This window comes from Neovison vison, chromosome 2, assembly GCF_020171115.1.
Source record: "Neovison vison isolate M4711 chromosome 2, ASM_NN_V1, whole genome shotgun sequence".
NCBI classification, from domain to species: domain Eukaryota; kingdom Metazoa; phylum Chordata; class Mammalia; order Carnivora; family Mustelidae; genus Neogale; species Neogale vison.
The window spans coordinates 178,221,782-178,246,455 of record NC_058092.1 but is presented as its reverse complement, the minus strand read 5'-3'; the positions used below and the strand labels follow the sequence as shown (position 1 = coordinate 178,246,455).

General features: G+C 37.3%; 1 protein-coding gene across 2 annotated transcripts in view; it reads left to right on the top strand.

Annotated features, from left to right (window-relative positions):
• The window catches only part of JMJD1C (jumonji domain containing 1C), a 315,974-nt gene that overhangs the window by 51,760 nt on the left and 239,540 nt on the right, over nucleotides 1–24,674 (top strand). The window contains exon 1 of one of the 2 annotated variants that reach the window (XM_044239611.1): nucleotides 2,548–2,715. The exons of the other annotated variant lie outside the window; for it this stretch is intronic. Within the exon in view, the coding sequence (XP_044095546.1) occupies nucleotides 2,548–2,715 (168 nt within the window). Of the gene's footprint in view, nucleotides 1–2,547; nucleotides 2,716–24,674 lie in introns of those variants that run through there. 2 annotated transcript variants of the gene reach the window in all.

Below are 24,674 nucleotides of genomic sequence, written 5' to 3'. Positions count from 1 at the left end.
ATTTGGAATACAGTAGTAAGAATCTAAGACATTTGATTGAAGATGTTATAAAGATATATGACCTTCTGCACTTGAAATATTTTGATTGATTTGGTGGATTTACGTGCTTTTCAGAGTACTTCCGAGGACAGCACTCAGCATATAGTGAGGGCTCTTAGAAGTCCGTTTAGAAATTTACCTATAAAAATTGAAATCAGGTGGCAATTTTATGTAAGGCAACCCGACAGTCAATACTCCAAATATATAATTTAGTGAGTGGGATTTAGGTAATAAGAGTGTTATTTTAAACTCTTAAGCGACTATATTTTCTTACTTGGTCCTAGAATATTACTGAGACTAGGAAGCGGGCAATTTCTGTAACAATTGTGTGGTACTCAAGATGACAAAGCAAATCACTGATAACTTGGTATCAATGCAGATCCTATTTTTTTTCTTCTTCCATATTTTCAGCAAATTATTTTACTGGTTTCTTAATTCAAGTTGAGTTTTTAAGGAATCTTATTCTGTAGATCTCAAGATGATTTAAGTATGCACTGAAAGAGTGGGGCTGGAAATAAAATTGCATAAGTGAAATTAAATTTTTTTCTGAATTTGCCAGTATGCATTTCTGGACATGGTTTTCTATTACAATTTCCTGTTTGCTCTTCAGCAAAATTAGATCATGATGATTAAAATCTGTCCTCCTTGTTATTTTCTTTTATAACCTATTTGCAGTGGTCACATTTTTTCTACTTCAGACAACTCGGCTTGGGTGTTCTAAGAAAGATAAAAACCTCAAGTTTATTTTAAATATTCAGATTACTAGTATAAACTCCTTTAAAAAGGTAATATTTGGGTGGGGGTGCCTGGCAGGCTCTGTCGGTTAAGTGACCACTCTTGATTTTGGCTTAGGTCATGAGATGAGCGTGCAGTTGATTCCACTCTGGACGTGGAGCCTGCCTAAGATTCTCTCTCCCTCCCTACCCGCCACACTCTCAAAATAATAATAATTTTTTAAAAGGTAATTTTTTTGGAATAGAGGTTTAGGAAAATCTCTAAGAAACCAAAATTTATTTATTTATTTTTTTAGAAACCAAAATTTAGAATACGTTTTTATTAGGCTAGAAGGATTTTTGGAGTTGATTGTGGTCATTAGTGGCTCTGAAAAACAAAACAACACGGGACTGGGATTTTTAAAACTACCTTTTAAAAACACTATAATATATGTCTGAAATTGAACTGCTCACAGACATGTAAAAATTAGGTTTGATTTAGAAGAATTCGAAGATTGGATCAAGTAAGGAGTAATCATTCCAAATTTGAGATCTGTAGGTGTAGGGAATACAAAGCCCTGTTGTGATTGGATGGAAAGTAAACATTACTTATTTTACTGAATTGTGATTGGCTAAAAGCCTTTTCTTTCCACGATATTCTCTAATAACTGAATCTGGAGCCTTTAGCCCTGTTTTTATACGACGAGAGAGTTTGAGGTATGTGCTAGTACTGAAAGTACTCAAATTGGCCCAGAAACTAGATTTTAGGGACACTGACAGAAGCCCTCAACAGGACTTTTGACATTTCCTACAACAAAGCAATAGGGAGGTGTAAATCTCTGAAGCAGAGTTGAAACGTGCAATTGGTATCTTTGCAAGCAGGAAGGATGAAAGGATGACAGTGTTTTCCTCATTTTCATTTGGAGTCATGTACTGTTCTGCAGTGACTGTTTTCAGTGGAAAGTCTTGCTCTGCTTTGTTTTTAGTGGAAAGCGTTGCTCTGATTTGCTGCTGGGACTGTTGTTTCAGGTGAAATTTGGACTAATTCGGGTGGCAGGCACTATGTGTTCTGAAAAACATAGCTTTAGAGATGCAGGGTTTAACCTGGAGTTTATTTTGTGACCCAGGGTGGAACCAGGATGCTTCACTTTCGCCTCACCGCCCCCCCCCCCATATATACTTCTGAGGGAGCGGCGAATAGAGAGGTGACCCTCAAATACTCTAAATGGTGTTACCAAGGGAGAGCATTCCTTTATCCCACGCTGCTCCTTATTTCTTAGCCTGGCTGGCCCCACAGCCCCCTTGGCAGCGTCGTCAGGTACTACTTTCCGTCTGTGGTGGTTCCTCCGACCCTTTCCCGCGGCTCCCTGCCCCCGCCCGCGCCGGCGGAAGGAGACGCTCGGCGCTCTAGTCTGCGAGTGGATGGGGAGGCGGAGTAGTACTGTCCACGGTGAGGTAGTGGCAGCAGCCGGGGCTGCCTCAGGGCCTCCGACGGCGACGGGGGCGTGCGGATTTCTGTCAGTTTGTGTGTGTATGTGTACGTGTGTGTCTGTAGCTACAGTCAGAGAGGCTGCTGGTAGGGGAGTCTGGGGGAGTGTTGAGGACTGTGAGTGACCGAGGTCGCTGTGCCCTTCTGGGCAGAGCGTCCGGTGCGCCCCCCAGTCCGCGCTCGCTTGCTCGCGGGGCTGCCGCCGTCCCCCAGTCCGCTCTCCTTAGCATGGGCTGCCAGTAGGAACAGGGTTTCACTGGTTCCCCTGCGGTGGAGGAGGCAGCAGCTGCTTCAGCAGTGATGGCTATGGCGGTGGAGACGCGGCTGGAACTGGTGGGGAAGCGGTTCCTGTGCGTGGCGGTCGGCGAGGAGGCTCGGCCCGAGCGCCGAGAGAGTGGACGCTGCTGGCGGGGCTGGCGAGCGGGGGTCATCCGAGCTGTGTCACACAGGGACAGCCGCAATCCGGACCTGGCGGTAAGAGAGCGAGTGCCCCTCAATCTCCCAGCCCGCACCCGCACTGTTTGTCTCCGGCAGCACCTAGTCTGGTTACCTCTGGCACCTCGCGCAGCCCGGCCAGCTGGCGGTCACGCCCCTCTTTGGAACCGTCCGCTGCTTTGCCCTCATCCCCTGCTGGGATCTTCCACGTCCTCCTGAGTAGTTTCCCCCGTGGAGCCGTTCCACAGCAGGACTCCTGGGCTTCTCCCCGGGCCCCTCCAGGCCCCTTGGCCGCCGTCTGGGAGGGGGTCAGCGCCCCTGTGGTGGCCGTGGAGACCTTGCCGAAAGGCGGGGCTGTGAGCCAGTGCCGCTGGGGCAGGTGGGGGGTGGCGGACAGAACACACACCACTCGTGGCGGTAGGGGGCCATCTTCACCAACATCTCTTTCCTTGAAAAAGTCTCACTATTCCAGGGGTTAGAGGATTAAAACTTAGGCAGTAAGGTTGCTGAACGGGAGGGAGAAAAGCAAAGAGACACCTCTGTGGTGTTTCAGGCAGTCCTGGGATTCGTGTGCATTTTCCAGGCAAAGGCTGTGTGAGTGGTGGCATCTTGATGCAGCCTTTTTTTTTTTTTTTTTTTTTTTTTTTAAACAGATGCTTGTAATTCTAACTGGAAACGATGAAAATGAAATTTTTTTATTTGAAGGGCCATAGAAATTAACCAACCCCTTCCATTCTTCCTCCCATTTGTTTTTCTGTGGGGTTGTGGTTTTTTAGAAAGTGAATAGTATTTTAAAAATCATATACAATTTTAAATGAAACAAGAAATATTATAAATTAAAATGTTATGCCCTGCCGATCCTTAAGGATCTTTTTCTTTGCTTTCTTTTCCTTTCATATGATACTGCCAATATTTTCTTTCAATAATGTGTGCACCATATCAAGAAGGGATATGCTCTTGATAGGGTTCCACGCACATTTTCACTTGGGGATAGGTTGGAAGGGGCAAGAATAGAGGCTAGGCATTGACTAGTCTTCGCCAGGTTGATTTGGGAGTATATAATCCACGAAATTTATTGGTAGTGCCTCGGGGTATTTAATTTTTTACTGAAAACTTCAAACACGGTAATATTTTCTTTCCTTTTGTATATCTGTGAGTTTACATTTTCAAATACACTTTAATATCTATCTATACATGTGCATATCTATTTTAATATTTTTCTTGGTTTCTGACTGCTTTTGTAAACTCCTGTTTCATGACTGTACTCATTGGTATGGTTTCACTGGGTGTGTAGTAATGTTGACTTGACATTGCAAAATGGGCTTGTTTTGCTAATAGGTATTTCTAATAGGAAATAAGCAGAAAAGGGCTAATTTTGAAGATTTTTGCTTGGTTATTTTCACTGGAAAGAAGAAAAAGCAAATCTTTAAAAAAATTTCTTGTCTTAATGATTCTGTAGACTGTGTCAATTTGGTAACCTTTTTGTGTAAAAGGCATGTCCTGAGTTTCTCTCTCTTCCTCTTACTGTGATACAATAATGTCTTGGCTTTTATGTGGAAGCTGGTTGGATTATGGCGTAGCATTTTAAAATTACTTTGGAGCAAACCTGGAATGATATTTTGTTTTCCACACCATTTGATTTTAATAGATTAATGAAAATTGGAAATGTAGTTTTAAATTATGAGTATCACTCACGACACTCAAGTTATCAGTTAAATATATTAACAACTTACTTGCATGGCAATTTAAATGATATAAAGAATGGATTTATGTTTATCACATTTATAAAAGGCAGAATATTAAGCTGGGTATTTAAAAATGAAAAGTATATGTGGATGGTGGTAGGGACTAGAAAGAACAGGAATGAATTTTCTCAGGTGATGGAAGTGTTTTGTATCTTGACAGTTACAAGGGTGTATTTATTAAAACTTGTTGAATTGTGTCCTTAATAGTTGCTTTTTACCATATACAAATTTTATATAAAAATGCATTTTGAACCATAACTATGTGAACCTCCAGCAGTTTCTCCTCTTTTTAAAAAATTAATTGTATTTAGGCACTCTTTACACCCATTGTGGAGCTTGAACTCACACCCCCAGGATCAAGGGGTGCTTGCTCTTGGGACTAAAAAACCAGCCAGGTGCCCCTCCAGCAGTTTTCCTTTGTCTACAAGTCTTTATTTGAAAAAATTTTTATGTGGTGTAACTTGAGTTTTTTCAGCCTAGAACCTACAGTTTTAGAGTTATTCCCAAGCGTTCTTACATTTTCCTTTTTTTCCCTTTTATATTCCCTAAATTAAATGAAATGAAACATGGGTCAGGTTAGCATCAATATACTATAATTCTCCTTGTAGAATTTTTTTTAAGATTTTACTTTTAAGCAGTCTCTACACCCAAGGTGGTGCTTGAACTCATAACCCTGAGATCCGGAGTTGCATGCTTCACTGACTTAGCCAGCAGGGTACCCCTTTTAGACTTTTGTTATTGAAGAATAAACTTTAAAGAGCTTTATGAATTACATGAAAAATGCTGGTATAAACAGGGTATTTTTGTGTTTTTTTAAAAATACAGATCAACTTCCTTTTTAAGATTTTATTTCTTTATTTGATAGAGACAGAGAGAGAGGGGACACAAGCAGGGGGAGTGGGAGAGGGAGAAGCAGGCTTCCCGCTGAGCAGGGAGCATGCTGGACTCCTTCTAAGGACATGGGGGGAAGGCAGACACTTAATGACTGAGCCCCCCCAGGCATCCGTGTTTTTGTTTTTGTTTTTGCCTTTTTTTTTTTTTTTACGTTAAATATATGTAACATAGTGTCTGCAAATGTATTAGAAATCTTAGTTGTATGTTTTTATGGCTCATGATTTGAAAGGATGACTATAAGAAATTGAAAATAGTTTAGGGATGGGCACCTGGGTGGCTCAGTTGTTAGAGGTCTGCCTTCAGCTCAGGTCATGATCCCAGCATCCTGGGATTGAGCCCCATATCTGAGGCTCCTTCCTCAGCGGGGAACTTGGTTTTCTCTCGCCAGCTCCCCTGTACTTGTGTTCGCTCTCTCACTATCTCTCTCTGTTTTAAAATAAAATAAATAAAATGTTAAAAAAATAGTTTTGGGAATACTTTATCTCAAAAGTTAATCAGTTATTTTTGATCTTATATATGAAGAGTTGCTATGTGTATTAATGTTCTTTCACCGCTGTGTTTTAAATAATACAAATTGATTATTTATAGTTCTGGAGATGACAAGTCTAACATGGCACCCAGTGGACTAAAATCGAGAGAATATAAAACTGTGTTCTTTTCTGAAGGTTCTAGATAGCATACATGTCTTTTCCTCTTCTGACTTTAAGAAGTATCCCACATTCCTTGCTCTAGGCACCTTTCACTCTGATTTTCTTGCTTCTCACTTCCACTTTTTAAGTGCCCTCGTGATCATATTAGGTTCACCTCAATAATAAAAAATAATCTTGTCTGCTAATTAACAACCTTGATTCCATCTGAATCTTAATTCTCCTTTGCCATCTAATGTAGTGTTGGCACAGATTTCATGGTGTAGGACATGAGCATCTTTGGAATGGCATTATTCTGCCCACCATACCAACGTAGCAAAAATATTCTTTTACACTGTGAACATAAATAATTTCATACAAATAAATTAAGACTAAAATTAGTTGTATTTTTTCATGCCAGGAGTTTTAGTGATAAGATCGCTATCTGATCTTTTGAATAAATGAATTTAATTGATAGAATTTTTACTGGACTATGCTTGAATAGTTTTACATAATTTTTGGTGGTTTTTAAAAAATGCCTTGTAAACCTTTTTGGTTATCTGTATTGGAATTACATTAACCAACAAAAGACTTTATCTGTTTTTTATTTTCAGTAGGACCAGTTTGTTGAAGTTGAAATACATGAAGTATATTGTGAGTCCTCAGAATATTGATTTTGTTGTTGTTTTTTTTTTTGTTGTTTTGTTTGTTTGTTTGTTTTTGTTTTTACCTCATTATTTAGAAAGTTTCTTGCTGGGACCCCTGGGAGGCTCAGTTGGTTTAGCATCTGCCTTCAGGTCAGGTCGTAATCCCAGGGTCCTGAGATCGAGTCCCACATTGGGCTTCTTGCTCAGCCGAGGAGCCTGCTTCTCCCTCTGCCCTTACCCCTGCTCGGGCTTTCTCTCTTTCTCACAAATAAATAAATAAAATTAAAAAAAAAAAAAAAAAAGAATGTCTTGCTTTGGTATACATTTTGATTGTTATCACTACCCTACTTTTTAAAGAATTTTCTGGAAAACTGATACCATTATAGAAGGGAAGCTATCTGTTGAGAAGTACTGTTGCATAATACTCATCTTCGAATAATATTGTCATACTAATTAAAGAGAAAAAATTGACTTATTGTTTGCTTGTTTTACTCCCAGCCATAACCTATAGCCCTTTGTTTACTTATTTATCCAGCCATCTAGACATCTTTGCACTAACCTTGATGCTTAGGGTGATTACATAATTGTTTCAAGCTAACTCTGTTTAAAGTGTATATATATTTTTTTAATGTCAGATTTTTCATTACCCTAAAGGAACAAAAATTATATTTTGTTTCACACACCAAACACATACTTTGCTTGTTTGTTGGGGGATTTTCTGATGGTCACTTAGTGACAAGATTTTAAACTGTTCTAAACTGTACCTGCAGATAAAAGTTATTTTGCAGATCTTACGAGTCTTAAATATAAAGAAAATTTTCATGTTTAGGAAATTTAAGGTGACCTGTGATTTTGTGTATAAGGAGGGCTTTTCCAGTTTTTTTTTTTTTTTTAAGATTTTATTTATTTATTTGACAGAGAGAAATCACAAGTAGATGGAGAGGCAGGCAGAGAGAGAGAGAGAGAGAGAAGCAGGCTCCCTGCTGAGCAGAGAGCCCGATGCGGGACTCGATCCCAGGACACTGAGATCATGACCTGAGCCGAAGGCAGCGGCTTAACCCACTGAGCCACCCAGGCACCCCGGCTTTTCCAGTTTTAATCCTAGTATGATTTTGTTCAGCTATCTTTTCATTCAAGTTTCATGTTAAATTGGTAACATTTGATACCCTTATAAATTTTGTTAGGGTAAGTCTTAGGTAAGTCTGAAATTTGTAATGGTCTTGCAGTATTGATAGTGCTAATTTCTGGTCTGTTTACAATGAATAAATGAATGATTTTTACTTCATTGCTCATTATGACCTGGATGAATTAACTATCAGGAAAATTGGTTAGCTGGTAGGTAGGAGGACTTTTTAGGTCTGATTTGAGTACATAGACTATTTTTTTCTCCTCTCTTGAATTGTTGTTATTGGTCCCAAAAGACTTTGGTATAGTAAGAGGAGTATGTAAACTGTAGCTGTCAATAGTGGCTATAGTGGTACCTTATAAATTGTCCATTTCAGTTTTAATGACTAGCTTAGCTTGTTTTAAAAGAAGGTAATCACCCCATAAATGGTGTCATTTGTATGTTCTGTGTAAAATTAATTAAATAAAAGAGGTATTTTTTTCCTCCTTTTGACCTATCATACATATATTCTGGTACATAATTTGGTTCCATTAATTTAAATAGAGAATTTTAAAATTTATTTAAAATTTAAATTTTTTAATTTAATTGGACTAAGGACATTTTACCATGAGAGCTCTGTTCTTACCTTCATATAATGATATCATTGCATTTGAAAGTAAAAATGTCCCGATATTTCAATGTAATTGAAAGCATATAGGCTATGTTTATACATTTATTATCTTTTGTCAATTTCAAGTTACGTACAAAGAAGGTCTTCAACTCTCAAACTCATACTCATTTTCTGTCCCCTTATGTGTTTAGTACAGCATCTAGTACTTACTCTTAGGTATTTAATAAATGTTCATGGAATGATAAATGAATGTCATAAGTTCCGTGAATACTTTATACTAACCATCTCAATAATAACCATCACCTACTACTATTTACTATAAATTTTGAGTATCTTTTTTTTTTTCTCTTTTGTGGCATTGTGTATCTTGGTGGTTATTTCCCCAGTATCTATTATGTGTTTGACTAAACTGTGGGCCATGGTATTCCTTAGATAATCAGGTGGTTGAATTCCTTGGCTACAATGATGGGTAAGGATAGGCCCTAACTAATTAGGTACAGTCAGAATGAAGTCAAGTACAGTATTGTGTGTGTGTGATGCTGAAATTGCCACAGCTGTTGCCATTCTTTAAGGTCAGCCAGTTTGAGGACAAAGCTGACAAGGAGATGAAATTGTTTTCTGAAGCCTAAATACACTGTTGGATTTTTTACCTGTGGGATTTTTCATTTTGGAAGAGTAAATTTATTTTATGTCTCTTTGTGTCGTTTTTTCTTCTGTGGAACTAAAAGCATTTTAACTGATGTTTGTGGTGATACTCTGTTCCATTTTTTTGAAAAGCACATGTAAGGGGTATTTTCATGACATTCTTGTCTTTGTTATTTGGTATTTGACATTTAGACCTTTGTCATTAACTTCAGTGTTGATTTTCAGGGAAGATGATATATTCTGCTTTGTGTCTTGATGTATCCCAAACCTTTGAAGAATTGTTTTAATGCATGTAGGACATATAGATACCTAATTTTCTGAATAATTGAAAATTAGAAGTAACATTTGAATTTTTATGTCAGAAAGAATCTATAATCCCCTTGTAGTTAAAAAGAAATTTCAGGGGGTACCTAGGTGGCTCAGTCGGTTGCATGTCTGCCTTCAGCTCCAGTCATTGATCCCAAGAGTCCTAGGATTGAGCCCCGTGTCAGGCTCCTTGCTCAGCAAGGGAGTCTGTTTCTCCCTCTTCCTCTTCTCTGCTTGTGTGTTGTGTGCTCGTGTATTCTCTCTCTCTCTCAAATAAATAAAATCTTTTTCTATTTTTTTTTTTTAAAGATTTTATTTATTAACCTGACAGAGATCACAAGTAGGCAGAGAGGCAGGCAGAGAGAGAGAGAGGAGGAAGCAGTCTCCCCGCCGAGCAGAGAGCCCGATGTGGGACTCGATCCCAGGACCCCGAGATCACGACCTGAGCCGAAGCAGCGGCCTAACCCACTGAGCCACCCAGGCGCCCTTTTTCTATTTTTTAAAAAAGATTTTATTTATTATTTGTCATAGAGACAGAGAGAGCACACAAGCAGGGTGAAAAGCAGGCAGAGGGAGAAGCCGGCTCCCCGCTGAGCAAGGAGCCCAAAGTGGGGCTTGATCCCAGGCGCTGGGGATCATGACCTGAGCCGAAGGCTGACTCTTAACCCACTGAGCCACTCAGGCATGCCAAATAAAGTTTAAAAAAATAGAAAGAAAGAAGGAAGGAAGGAGGGAGGAAGAGAGGGAGGAAGAGAGGGAGGAAAGGAAAGGAAAGGAAAGGAAGAAAGAAGGAAAATTGAAAAAAGAAAAAAAATTTCAGGAAAAAGGAATCTTTAGTAAATTAACAAGAAATGGGGACACCTGGTTGATTCAGTCAGTTAAGCGTCTGCTTTTGGCTCAGGTACTGAGCCTACACATTGGGCTCCTTGCTCAGCAGGGAGCCTGCTTCTCCCTCTGCCTGCTGTTCTCCCTGCTTGTGCTCACACTCTCACTTTCTCTCTCTGACAAATAAATAAATTCTTAAAAAAAAAGAAATAAACAAGAAATTAACTTTTAGTTTTTAGGCTATATACCATAAATGTTGTATGTTTCTATTCTGTGTTATTGTTGGCCAGATGAGTATCTATCAGTATACTCTTCTTTATCCTCAGTTCTGAAACTCAGATTCTTTTGTACTAACAATATTTTTAATGATTCACTAGGAAAACCTGACTAAATGAACTTTTTAAAAAGTAAAATCTAATATGAACTGAATAATCTTGTTTTGTGAGAGAAATATTAATGTGCTTAATTTTAGGATGCTGCTCTAAACTCCCCATACAATGTAGGTACTTTACATACATGTGATATATGCACTGTGTCACGATATTCAATTACTACTATAATATGCCCTATGTAACTTTATAAAATTAAATTTTGAACTCCAAAACCCATCTAGTTGGAAGGGTTTAGGATGAGGTATTGTTATTTAAAAATTAATACTGATCTTTTAAATTCATTTTTATTTATTTTAGAGCAAGTGCATGCGTGGGGGGAGGGGCAGAAGGGGAGAGAGAATCTTTTTTTTTTTTTTTTTAACTTTCAAAGGAGAAGGAATCTTAGGCAGGCTCCACATGCACCATGGAATCCTACATGGGGTTCAGTTTAATTACCCTGAGCTCATGACCTGAGTGGAAATCAAGAGTTAGACAACTTATTGAGCCACCCAGATACCCCTATTCTGATCTTTTTTAATGGTGGTGATTTAATGGTAATAGAAGTTACTAATTTAATTTGTTTCAAAATTTGACAGTGATTATATTTCTACGTGATGTTCAGTTAAACAGTTGTTTTCAATGTAACTTTTTGACAAACTTACTATTTTTTTGATTAAAAGTTCTTAATGTGATAAATCTTTGAGGATTACATAATTTGCCCTTTAAGATTGTTTACTAAAATATAAATTCTCTAATTGGATGGAGTCTTTTCACATAGAATTTTTTATTTTGTAGCTATGTTATAAAATTATTCTAGTAAATCCATAGATGAAAATCTTATGTTTATTTTATAATGTAGGACCTATTGATTTAATTATGGAATAAGTGGTTAATTAGTAGAAAACAGCATGTTATCCTTTTACTGTTTGGTTAGACATAGGGCTTAAAGTTTTGAGATAGAACACAGTCCAGTCCACATTTCTTAATTAGTTGGAACTGGGAGTCTTACAGGATTTTGTTTATATTTGAGCAGGGTAGACAAATGCTTATACCTCTTATTAAAAAGTATGAATACAGTGAAATCTAACTTTTGGGGTTTATTGGCTGGTAGACCTTTTTAGAATTAATAAATGTTTTGGATTACATATTTTTTAATATATTACAAATTTTAGGTACAGTATTTCATCTATATTTATTCAAATCAGCCCAACAAAATGGTCTTAATATAGAATGTCTTTTGAAATTAGTTTGAAAAAATAGGAATTGTGTGTAAGTACATATAAATACATGTTACTGATCACCATAAAAGACCTTAAGTTTCAGTGAGGTATTTCTCAAAAGTACTTTTAACATTTCACTTGATTTATATAGTTTGGGTCTCAGTTTTCTCATTTATCCTAGTCAGTGAATGGAATTAGTCTAGATTCAGAGTTTTTTCTGTTCTCTAACTCTAGAGTTGTGCTGTTAACAATTTCTATACGTAATGTCCTGGGATAAAGTGTTTATTAGGCAGAAATCAATTTCAGATTCCTCCCCAAAGCTCCTAATTCTGAGCTAATGAAATTTTTCATTATGATATACCTTTTGTATTGTATTATAGGGACCACAATTCTGTACTAAAGTAACGTGATTTCTATTTAGTGGGTTTTTTTTTTTTTTAAGATTTTATTTATTTATTTGACAGAGAGAGATCACAAGCAGGCAGAGAGGCAGGCAGAGAGAGAGAGGAGGAAGCAGGCTCCCTGCTGAGCAGAGAGCCCGATGCGGGGCTCGATCCCAGGACCCTGGGATCACGACCTGAGCCGAAGGCAGAGGCTTAACTCACTGAGCCACCCAGGCGCCCCAGTGTTTTTTTTTTTTTAGATGATCAAGATGAGTTCATAAGATTTGAATTTTTGTGATTATAGAAATTTGTGATTGTAGAAATTGTAAATATTCCAAGGCTACAATATTAGGCCTTGAGATGATTGAATATATATTTTCTCATACACTCGACTTTTTGATGAAAATACTCTATGGTTTAAATTGATGAAAAGGTCTGAAATACTACTTCTTTAAGTGATGCCTTCGGCCCAGGTCATGATCCCAGGGTCCTGGGATTGAGTCTTGCATTTGGCTCCTTGCTCAGCTGGAGCCTGCTTCTCTCTCTCCCTCTGCTTGCTACTCCCTCTGCTTGTTCAACATCTCTCTTTCTCTCTTTGTCAAATAAATGAATAAAATCTTAAAAAAAAGATAAGTAATTCACAGATTTTCAAAGTAACAACAACAAAAAACAAAAAACCAGGCCTCTTCTATTGCTGTAATAAATATTCTCCTTGGGGTGCCCAGCTGACTCTGTCCATAGAGCATGTGACACTTGATCTTGGGGTTGTGGGTTCAAGCCCTGTGCTAGGTGTAGAGATTACTTAAAAATAAAATCTTCTAAAAAAAAAATTCTCCCTGAACTTTGCTCTATTATGATTTTTGTTAGCCTCATGATTCAGGTCCCTTGGGGGTTTCTTCCTTTCCTGATGAAAGTTTCTCCCAGCTTCTTAATTTAGTATTAGAGATCCAGTCCTTTGTTTACTGTTTTCTTTTGTCTCTCTCTCTTTTTTTTTACTCTTGTTATTCTCTTTAGAATTTACTGGTACTTGTTGCATCATTAGTCACAAGTCTGCAGCTTAAGCATTGGCCTTCAGTTTGAATCCACCATCTCCACCTCCACCTCCTTTTTAAACAAGATTTTTATTTATTTATTTGAGGGGGAACACTAAAGTAGGGGAAGTGGCAGAGGGAGAGGGAGAAGCAGGCTCCTCATTGAGCAGAGCTCCATCCCAGGACCCCAAGATTATGACCTGAGCTGAAGGCAGATGCTTAACCAACTGAGCCACCCAGGCACCCATCTACCTTCTTTTTTGATGAATTTATATGAATGTCCCACCTTTGAGTATGATATAATGTTCCTAAAGTGTTTATTATCTTCCTGTGAAATTAGTGTTCCTTTTGAGACTTGAAGTGGTCTCATACTGGCTTTAAAACTTTCATTCACTTTGATCTTTCACTTCTCTCTCCCCCTCTGCTTGTCACTCCCTCTGCTTGTTCAGCATCAACAAAGTAGGTATTTATGGTGTTCTGCTAATTTCTTCCTTTAAATTGCAATCTTCCCTACTCCCACTTCTGTGTTTTTTCTCCCCAGTTTGTAGTGCCATAGGCTATACTTTTATTGCCCTACACGCATATTAAGTGGTCTTTTTACTTTTAAGTTTCTTCCTTTTCTAATTCTGTGCAGTGGACAGATTCCTCATACTGAGTCTCCCATTAACTCGCTTTTGCTTTTCCAATAAAGTCCAAACATCATCACCCTAGTGTTTAGACCTCATCAGTCTTGCCCCATCCTTTGAAATTTAAAATTAACTAATCTCTTATGCACACTGTTCTGTGGTGTTAAGTGGAAGTCTTGTTGGAATTTAAAAACTTATTATAAACAACTGTTTATGAAATCATAAAATGCATTTCATATTTACTTCTAAATTCCATTTGCTGATGAAATTTCTGATGTCAAACTGATGAGCACATTATTATTTGTTAAAAATGGTATTACTTTTTTATCTTGAGAGAGCCAGTAGTTCATTTTTGCTTTTGTTTCCCTTGCCTCCAGAGACGTATCTAATAAGAAGTTACTATGGCTGAGGTCAAAGAGGTTGCTGCCTGTGTTTTCCTCTAGGATTTTCGTTGTTTCCTGTCTCACATTTAAGTCTTTCATCCATTTTGAATTTACTTTTGTGAATGATGTGAGAAAGTGGTCCAGTTTCATTCTTCTGCATGTTGCTGTCCAGTTTTTCCAACACTACTTGTTGAAGAGACATTTTTCCATTAGCTGCTATTTCCTTCTTTGTGGAAGATTAGTTGGCCATATGGTTGTGGGTCCTTTTGTGGGTTTTCTGTTCTGTTCCATTGATCTATATTTCTATTTTTGTGCTGGTACCAAACTGCCTTGATGATTACAGCTTTGTAATATACCTTGAGGTCTGTAATAGTGATGCTTCCAGCTTTTCGTTTCTTTTTCAAAATTGCTTTGGCAAAAACTTCTGTACAATGAAGGAAACAGTTAACAAAACTAAAAGGTAATCTACAGAATGGGAGAAAATATTTGCAAATGACATATCTGATAAAAGGTTAGTATTCAAAATCTATAAAGAACTTATCAAACTCAACAGCCCCCAAATAAATAGTCCAGTTAAGAAATGGGTAGAAGAGGGGCACCTGGGTGGCTCAGTGGGTTAAAGCCTCTGCCTTCGGCTCAGGTTGTGATCCCAGGGTCCTGGGATCGAGCCCCGCATCGGGCTCTCTGCTCAGCAGGGAGCCTGCTTCCTCCTCTCTCTCTGCCTACTTGTGATTTCTCTATGTCAAATAAATAAATAAACTATTAAAAAAAAACCCCAAACAAACAAAAAAAGAATTAAAACTCAAGAGTTAGGACATACAAGTAGATATGCCACCACCTGTCAGAACAGTGCTATCCCACTGCATGCAGCCTGTAGAAAACTGCTTATACCCTGATAGAGACAGAGTGAAAAACACAAGGATAAGTATTAAGAGGTGTTTTTTTTTTTGTTTTGTTTTGTTTTTAAGATTTTGTTTTTTTGTCAGAGAGAGAGAGAAATCACAAGCAGGGGGAGTGGCAGGCAGAGAGAGAAGCAGGGTTCTGGCTGAGCAAGGAGCCCGATGTGGGGCTCAATCCCAGACCCTGGGATCATGACCTGAGCTGAAGGCAGCTGCCTAACCAGCTGAGCCACCCAGGCGCCCCGAGGTATTTTAACTTTACTAACCGACCCTTTGAATGGGTTTGGTTACCCTTGAAAACTTTTTAGTGAAGCGACCTGCCATCTAATTTTTTTTTTTTTAAGATTTTTATTTATTTATTTGACTGAGAGACAGATAAGGAGAGAGGGAACAGAGCAGGGAGAGTAGGTGAGGGAGTAGCAGGCTTCCCGCTGATCAGGGAGCCCAATACAGGGCTTGATCCCAGGACCCTGGGATCATGACCTGAGCCGAAGGCAGATACTTAACCAACTGAGCCACCCCGGTGCCCCTAATTATTTCTTTAGTTAGAATTATGTATGGTGATATAATGGCAGGTGCTTAAACTTGTAGTTGAATTTGGCTTCTTCATCATCATTTCAGATATCTTACAGTATTTGCTATGTTACCACATTGTTGTGACCATTATGTATTTTTAACATAGAAGATTTCCCAATCACATGCCAGAGAATGTAAACGGTAGAACATGCAGTAGAAACTAACTCAGTATTCCTAGAATAGATTTCAGAATTTCTCGAAACTAGGAGAAGTCTGTGGGCTAATTCATGAAAGACTATCATTTAGGAGCGGACACATCTGATCCATTTGTCAAAATTATTAGCTTAATGATTCAGAAAACATCTTTAGGTTCAGAGGAATGTCAAAGAAGCAAGTAGCATAGTGATGTATGGATAAAGTTATACATTGCCGTTTAATGTAAAATGGCTTTGTATATATCAGATGTAGGTTTTATTTCTTCCCTAAATTGTCATTGCTAAGATTGAATCTTGTCATCAAGGCAATGTAAATACTCGGTAAGATATTTACCTTTTTTTTTCATAATTTTTTTTATAAACAAATAATGTATTATTAGCCCCAGGGGTACAGGTCTGTGAATTGCCAGGTTTATACACTTCACAGCACTCACCATAGCACATATCCTCCCTAGTGTCCATAACCCCACCACCCAATATTTAACTTTTAAAACAGTGTGTAGTTGGTAAACTGTTCCAGTGTGTTAAATGGCACCATGCTATTATTTTGGTCTGTTTTTTGGAAACTATAGATCATATTTATGGTGTTTTCCTTATTCCCTAGAATATGTAATTGCCTTAACATTCAGAATCTATTATGTATTAATACAAAAATGAATCTTTTAAGGGAAACCATTTTACTTTATATTTTTTGTACCTGAAGAGGGATTAAATAATGAAATAATTAAATATGTTATTCTTTTTTTTTTTTTTCAAGATTTTATTTATTTATTTGACAGACAGATGTCACAAGTAGGCAGAGAGGCAGGCAGAGAGAGAGGGGGAAGCAGGCTCCCTGCTGAGCAGAGAGCCCAATGTGGGGCTCGATCCCAGGACCCTGAGATCATGACCTGAGCTGAAGGCAGAGGCTTAACCCACTGAGCCACCCAGGGGCCCCTAAGTATGTTATTCTTGAAGGGAAACTTTTCCTCACAAAAACTTCTGAAACTACAAGAGAATTAAGTAGCATACAGCTTTTGCTTTTTAAAGATTTTATTTATTTATTTGGGAGAGAAAGCACACAAGAGCACAAGCCAGGAGTTAAGGGCACAGGGAGAGGGAGAAGCAGGCTCCCCACTGAGCAGGGAACCCAACTCAATCCTAGTACTCTGGGTCAAAGACCTGAGCCCAAGGCAGGTGCTTAACTATCTGAGCCATCCAGGCGCCCCTTCAACTTTTGTTAAAGACACTGAATATTGTTACAGCAAATTAAGAACTCTTTTTTAGTCATTAAGGACCAAAGGTATAATTATAAAGTGACACGATGATATTTCTGCAACAGATTATTGTGGTCTAGGTATGTAATATTTTAGTGATCAGTGGACCTGGAGAAGAACCTAATACTTATTCAACTTAGTATAATATTTTAAGGTTTATTTGTGTTTTAGCATAGTGTCATTCATTCTTAAGACTGAATAATATTCTCTTGCATGTATATACTCCTTTTTCTTTATCCATTCATCTGTTGATGGACCCTTGACAACTCAGGTTAAACCTTTTGGCTATTGTGAAAAATGCCACTCTGAACACTGATGTACAAATATTTTTCAAATCCATACTTGTAATTCAATTCAGAAGAGAGTTGCTAGGTCTTGTGATGGTGATTCTCTGCTTAGTGTTGTGAGGAACCACCATACTGTTTTCTTTAGCAGCGACACCACCACTAGCAATGTATGTGGGTTTTAGTTTCTCAGCATCCTCATCAACACTTGTTCTTTTCCGAGCCGTTTTGTGTGTTTGTTTAAATAGTTATCCTAATGGATGTAAAGTGGTTTTGATTGGCATTTCCCTAATGACTAGTGATGTTGAACATCTTTTCAGGTACTTACTCGCCATTTGTATATCCTCTTTGGAGAAATGTTTATTCTAATTTTTTTGCTCATTTTAAAATTAGGTGAATTGTTTTTCTTTGGTAGAATTCTTTATATATTCTGGATATTAATGCTTTATCAGAATGATTTTGCAATTTTCTCATTCTGTGGGTTATTTTTTCATACTCTTGACAGTATCCTTTGGTGCACAAAAGTTTTTAATTTTCATCTAGTCAATTTATCTTTTTTCTTTTGTTGCCTCTGCTTTTGGTATCCTATTCAAGAAGTCCCTGCCAAATCCTGTACCGCGAAGCTTGTGTGTGCTGTTTTTTTTTTTTTTTTATAGTTTTAGTTCTTGTGTTTAGTACTTTGATCCATGATTTTTTAATATAGAGTAAGACAAGGGTCAAGCTTCATTCTTTTGCATGTAGTATGGTTTTCCCAGTACCATTTGTTGAAAAGACTGGTCTTTTTCTTTGAATGGTCTTGGTACCCTTGGCAAAGAATCATTTGACAGGATATGTGAGAATTTATTTCAGGTTCTCTTTTCCATTTCATTGGTCTATGTGTCTGTATTCCACTACCACACTGTTTTGATTGCTTTAGGTTTGTAGTAAGTTTAAAATCAGGATTTTAAAATGTATGTCCTCCCAAGTTTATTCTTCATTTACAAGATTGTTTTGTCTCTTTGGGTCCCTTGAGATTCCATATGAATTTTAGGGTTTTTCTGTTTCTGAAAAAAATGGCTTTTGGAATTTTGATATTGTATCAAATCATATCATAGATCCTTCTGGGTAGTATCACTGTCTTAACAGTATTAAGTTTTCCAGTTCTTTGAACACAAGATGTCTTTCCATTATTGTCTTTAATTTTTTTCAGCAACATTTTGTAGCTTTCAGTGTGTAAGTCTTTTGCCTCTTTAGTTAATTCTTAAGAATTTTATTCTTTTTCATTCTATTGTTAGTGGAATTTTTTTCTTAATTTCCTTTTCCTATTCCTCATTGTTAATGTATAGAAATGCAACTGATCTTTTTTTTTCCCTTTTGGAGAGGGAGTGGGAATAAGGGGCAGAGGGAGAGGGAGAGAAAGAATCTTAAGCAGTCTCCATGCCCCAGCACAGAGCCCAACACGGGGCTTAATCTGACAACCCTGAGATCATGACCTGAGCCAGAATCAAGAATCAGGCACACAACTGACTGAGCCACCCAGGTGCCCGAAAATGCAACTGATTTTTATATGTTGATTTCATATCCTGCAACTTTGTTGAATTAGTTTATTCTAACAGTTTTTTCTCCTTATGTGAAGTATTTAGAGTGTTCTACATATGTGATCATGTCATCTGCAAACAGATAATTTTTCTTTCCAATTTTGTCTTTTTTTCCCTTGTCTAATTTTCTGTCTGTAACTCTAATACCATATTCAGCATGTTCCAAAATTGAGCGTCCTTGTTTTTCATCTTAGTAAAGAAGCTTGCAGTCTTTTACCATTGAGTATGGTATTAATTATAGAATGTTCATATATGGCTTTTATGTTGAGGTAGTTTTCTTCCATTCCTAGTTTGTTGTGTGTTTTTGTCACAAAAGTTTATTGAACCTTGTCAAATGTTTTTTCTACATCAGTTGAGATAATCATGTATGTTGTTTTTCCTTTCATTTTTTTGCTGTAGTGTACATTACATTTATTAATTTCTGTATGTCAAATCATGTTTGTATTCCAGGAGTAAATCCCACTTGGTTCCATGTATGACAGTTTTTATTGTATTTAATTTAAAAATAATTCTGTAATTGTCATTTTCCCTCTTCTCTCACAAATATCCTGTTGTAATTTTGCTTGGAACTGTATACAATTTCATTATAGACAGATTTGGTAAGAATAAACACCTTTCCATTATTGAGTCTGTAATACAAATAAGATGGAATATCCCTCTTCCTATTCAGGTTTTTTTTTTTTTTTTTTTTTAAGTTCTGCAGTCATTTTCTTCAGGTAGCTCTTGTATTTTTGTAGGTTTAATTTTTAGACAATATATATTTTGATTTTTAAATGTATGTGTACGTACTCTAAGTCATTAATACATCACTTTATAAATGACTGATTTGTTTCCCCAAGCACAATTTTTGGACTAATGTCCCCTCTCATTTCCCCTGTGTGTGTGTGTGTCTGTGTGTGTGTGTGTGTGTATGTATGTATGTATATATATATATATTTTTTTTTTTAAAGATTTTATTTATTTATTTGAGAGAGAGGGAGAGAATGAGCAGTGAGAGTGGCAGAGGGAGAGGGAGAAGCAGACTGTCCACTGAGGAGGGAGCCAGATGTGGGACTCCATCCCAGGACCCAGGATCATGACCCTAGCTAAAGGCAGACGCCCAACAGGCTGAGCCACCCAGGCAACCCCCCACCATGTATATTTTTAGCTTACGTAGAGGTTATATGTAAGAAAATATTGTAAAGAGGGGCACCTGGGTGGCTCAGTGGGTTAAGCCTCTGCCTTCGGCTCAGGTCATGATCTCAGGGTCCTGGGATTGAGCCCCGCATCGGCCTCTCTGCTCAGCGAGGAGCCTGCTTCCCCATCTCTCTCTGCCTGCCTCTCTGCCTACTTGTGATCTCTCTGTCAAATAAGTAAATAAAACCTTTAAAAAAAAGAGAAAATATTGTAAAGAAAAAGTAAAATGATAATATTACTAGCATCTTAAACCTTTTCTTACCTAAGGTTTTTAATAAACTGTTGAAGATGTTATTTCCTTAACATTCCTTTCATTTTATAATTGTAATCAGTGGAAAAGGAAAATTTACTTTACAGAGCTTTCCTTTTAGATTAAGTATATAGCAATTCATCTTCAAGTAAAATTGTATCACAAAATTCTGTATTCAAAAATATAGATAGATTACAGATATTTTGGTGGTGGTTATTTACTATAAAAAAAAGTACTCACCAGAATCCTTTAAATTTTAGTTTTTAAAGTGTATTTAAATTATTTCATAAAGATAACCGTTCCTTTTAGACACTACTTTTTCGAAATGCTATATTTATGAAATAATATTACAATCTGTTAAGGATGGTGTATATATAGACATTATACATTTTTTTTAATCTCCTCTGCAATTAGACTCCATTGTCAATTGATTTTTCACATGTTATATTTTAGAAAACTTTTTATTTCTTAAGAAACTTTGTTTATTGAAGGTTTAACCTTCCTTAGAGGATAAGAAACTTACCTATGTATGCTGTAATTTTTTCATAAGTTTTGTTCAGGTTTTAGTATTTTGAATGTTGGTAGAGTTGAGGAAATAGAAAATCAAAATATATCCATTATAAATAAGTGGTTATACTTTCTGGATTCTTGACTGAGATAATTACTTTTGGAATTTTTAAATGTATGAGGAAAATGTTTGTTTTATTAAATTCAGAACATTTAGTTTTACTAAATGCAAAAAGAGTGAAGGGATCATAAGTGCATTAGGTCTAATTTATTGTGTAGTCTTTATTATTATGACTTTTTTTTTAAAGATTTTATTTATTTATTTGACAGAGAGAGAATGCAAGCAGGGGGCAGAGGGAGTGAAAGGCAGAGAGAAAGAGGGAGAAGCAGACTCCCCATTGAGCAAGAAGCCCAATGCAGGCCTCAGTCCTAGGACTCTGGATCCCAGCCTGAGCTGAAGGCAGCTGCTTAACTGACTGAGCCACCCAGACCCTCATTTTGACTTTTTTATGTAGGATGAAATTTTGACTGTTAGCTTTATAAAGAAGTTATTTTGCCAGCAAAAGTCAGTTATTCAGAAGTAGTGGACAGTTGCAATTTGGAACATGCATATTATGGATGGCAAAGCCATAGTCAAGTCCAACAAAAGAGAGTTAAGTTATTTTGTGGAAAAGAAGGAGGAAATTGGGAGGGGTTGTTTTGAACTAAAATTGTTTGGAGAAAAGCTAGAGTTCAGGGTGATGGCAATTTCTCATTGATGACAATTGCAGGTGTAGTTGCTTCTTTGTAGGAGGTGCAATATACATCTTTCCCTGGTTCTTCTGTTGGGGTCTGTAATTGACCTCAAGTGGTATGGCTCCCCTTTCTATCATCATACACCAATTTAATGAGGTTTCACTTTATTAGTTTTCAGATGACAAAACTTTTATTCAGACTTTATTCCTGGGAAATTTTTCTATTGTTCATTTTAAAGCAGTTTGACTTTGTTGAAATTAACAATCAGTAGATCTTTTAAAAACCCTTAACTTTTATCTTAATGTCTTCCAAGTGACCTTTTTTCTATTATGATAATACAAGGATAGGTATTATTCTCTTACACCTTACCCCATACTTGACTATCAGAATTAGATGGACAGTGCATTTATATGCTGACTTTTTTTAGTTGAATATTAATGCCACAGAGACATAGAAAGTAAGTTTCAATCTTTTCAGATTATAATCTATTACCTTTTTTATTTCTGTCCTTTAAAATAATGTAAGATACTATGATTCAGGTTAAAGTTAGATGTACTGAAGTCTAGGAAAATTGGAGAAAAGCAAGAGTTCAGGGTGATGGCAATTTCTTATTGATGACAATTGCAGGTGTAGTTGTTTTCTTGTAGGAGGTGGGTGGGTGAAATTTCACAGGCTGGGTGAAATTTGCTCACTTAGTGCTGTAGAAGGAAATGAAAGAGTTTGGGAGTATATTGACTTTGATTATAGGGAAAAGGTGAGGAGGGTATTAAAATCTATCTAGTATCCTTTAAAATTATGGTGTTTTTGTTTTGTTTTATTTTGTTTTGTTTTGTTTTTCTAACTCTGTTTTAAAGTCTTCCAGATACCATACCATAGTCTCCTTTTGACTCTGGTGAAGAAGAGGAGGTTTTTGAGAAGCTTTGTGTAAATAATGTGGAAATGTGGGGAAGAACTGAGTGGAGGTCAGGAAAGCTGTAAACCTTTGAGTGCTTTTGTGATGTGCTGTGCTCTGTGAGAGACTGTATTAGGTCAAGCTTAAGAAACTTGCTTGTTATGCCTCCATCAGAAAGGATGAATACTCAACTTTTGTATCAATATGGACAGGACTGGAAGAGTTTATGCTGAGTGAAGTAAGTCAAGCAGAGAGAGTCAGTTATCATATGGTTTCGCTTATTTGTGGAGCATGAGAAATAACACGGAGGACGTGGGGAGATGGAGAGGAGAAGGGAGTTGAGGGAAATTGGAGGGGGAGATGACCATGAGAGACTATGGACTCTGAAAAACAATCTGAGGGTTTTGAAGGGGTGGGCAGTGGGAAGTTGGGCGAACCTGGTGGTGGGTATTATGGAGGGCACGTATTGGAGGGCACGTATGCATGGAGCACTGGGTGTGGTACATAAACAATAAATTCTGGTATACTGAATAGAAATTAAAAAAAAAAAAAGAAACTTGCTTGTTATGACCATTAACACTTAGAGTATCCTATTTCTGTTGAGTTTTTGGAAAGAACAGTTTGTTTGTTTTTTTTTTTTAAAGTTGATTATATCTTGTTTCTCTGTTTATAAAATCTTACAAATATTTTGTCCCTAGACTTCTACTAATCCCTTGCAGATAACCTGGAACATAAATGTAATGGTAACAGAAAAACTGTTGCAAAGGAAAGAATTTCCTGGTGTTTGGAAGGAAATTGGAATCCCTACTTTGTAAAGAAAGTGATCTGTACTGTAGCATTGACCCTTTGACTACATAAGGTATATCCAAACAGTTTTCCAAACTGTTCCCTGTGTCTTGGCTCCTGTTATCCCTTAAACTACTCTAGTAAGCTTTTAGCCCCTCCCCCATTACTGAGGGAAACGGCTGTCAGCAAGGTCACAAATGACCTGCTGCTTTCTAAATCAAATGTCATTTTTCAGTCCTCTTCTTACTTGACCATATAATATGGTTAATCGCCCTCTCATCCTTCAAATACTTTGCTTATTTTGCTTCTAGGGCATTATGCTCATGTAATTTTCCCCTGCCTGTCTTGCATCTCTTTACAAGTTTTTCTTTGGTTGTATCCTCATTTCTGTGGCCTATTAAGGGCTTAGTTCTTGAACCTTTTTTCTTTTATATCCACATTCTTGTCCCTGTTTATCACATCTGTTCTTATTACCTTAAATACCATCCGTACCCTGGTGACTCCCACATTTATACTGTATTTTGGACCTTTGCACTTGAACCCCAGACTTCTTTTGGAATAGTTCTTTGATTTTCTCCATTTGTTTGTCTAATGGGCATCTCAAACTCAGCATATACACAACAGAGGTTCTGATATTAACCCCCTAAACCTGCACGGTTCTGAGTTTTCAACATACAGTAAGTGGTAGCTCTATCTTTCCATTTCTAGTCCCTTGAAGTCCTCCTTGACTGCTTTCTCTCACATTCCATATCCAAACTGTCAGCACAGTCTTTTTGGTTCTACTTTCCGAATACACTCAGAGTCACAAACACATTTCACCGATTTCATTACACCCCTGTAGTCCAAGCCATCATGATCTTTTGCCTAGATTTTCCAGTAGCTTTTCACTAGTTCCAGTACCCAGCTAACTAGTTACTAGTAAAAACTAGGTACCTAACTAACCTCCTGATTAGTTCTCCTTACCCATAAAAGTATGTATATCAAGTAGTCCAAACATGTCACTCCTATAATCAAATACTTTCAGAGACAATTAAATTGAGTAAAAGCTGAAGGCCTTATAATGGCTTGAGAGGCTCTACATTATATTCTGCTCCCCGCTTCAGCCTACTTTGACTTCCTCTTTCATTATTTTCTGATTTATGTGTTCTTTTCCAGCCACAGTGGCCTCCTTGCTGTTTCTTGAACATTCCAGGTATTATTCTCCCTTGTGGCCTTTATACTTGTTTCTCTTCCAGGTAGGTCTGTTCAGACGTCAATATGCTTGCTTATTGTGCTCTATACTGTTCACCTTATCTAAAATTGACCCCTTCCCTCTTTCTTTACCATTTTCTATCTTCTCTCCTGCTCTACTCACCTTGTCTCTAATTTCTATCAGACTAAGCCTTTTACTTATTTGTCTGCCCTAGAATTAAGTGTGGTGAAACTGGTTTTTCCGTATTTTTGGTAACTGCTGTTCTCCTGGCCACC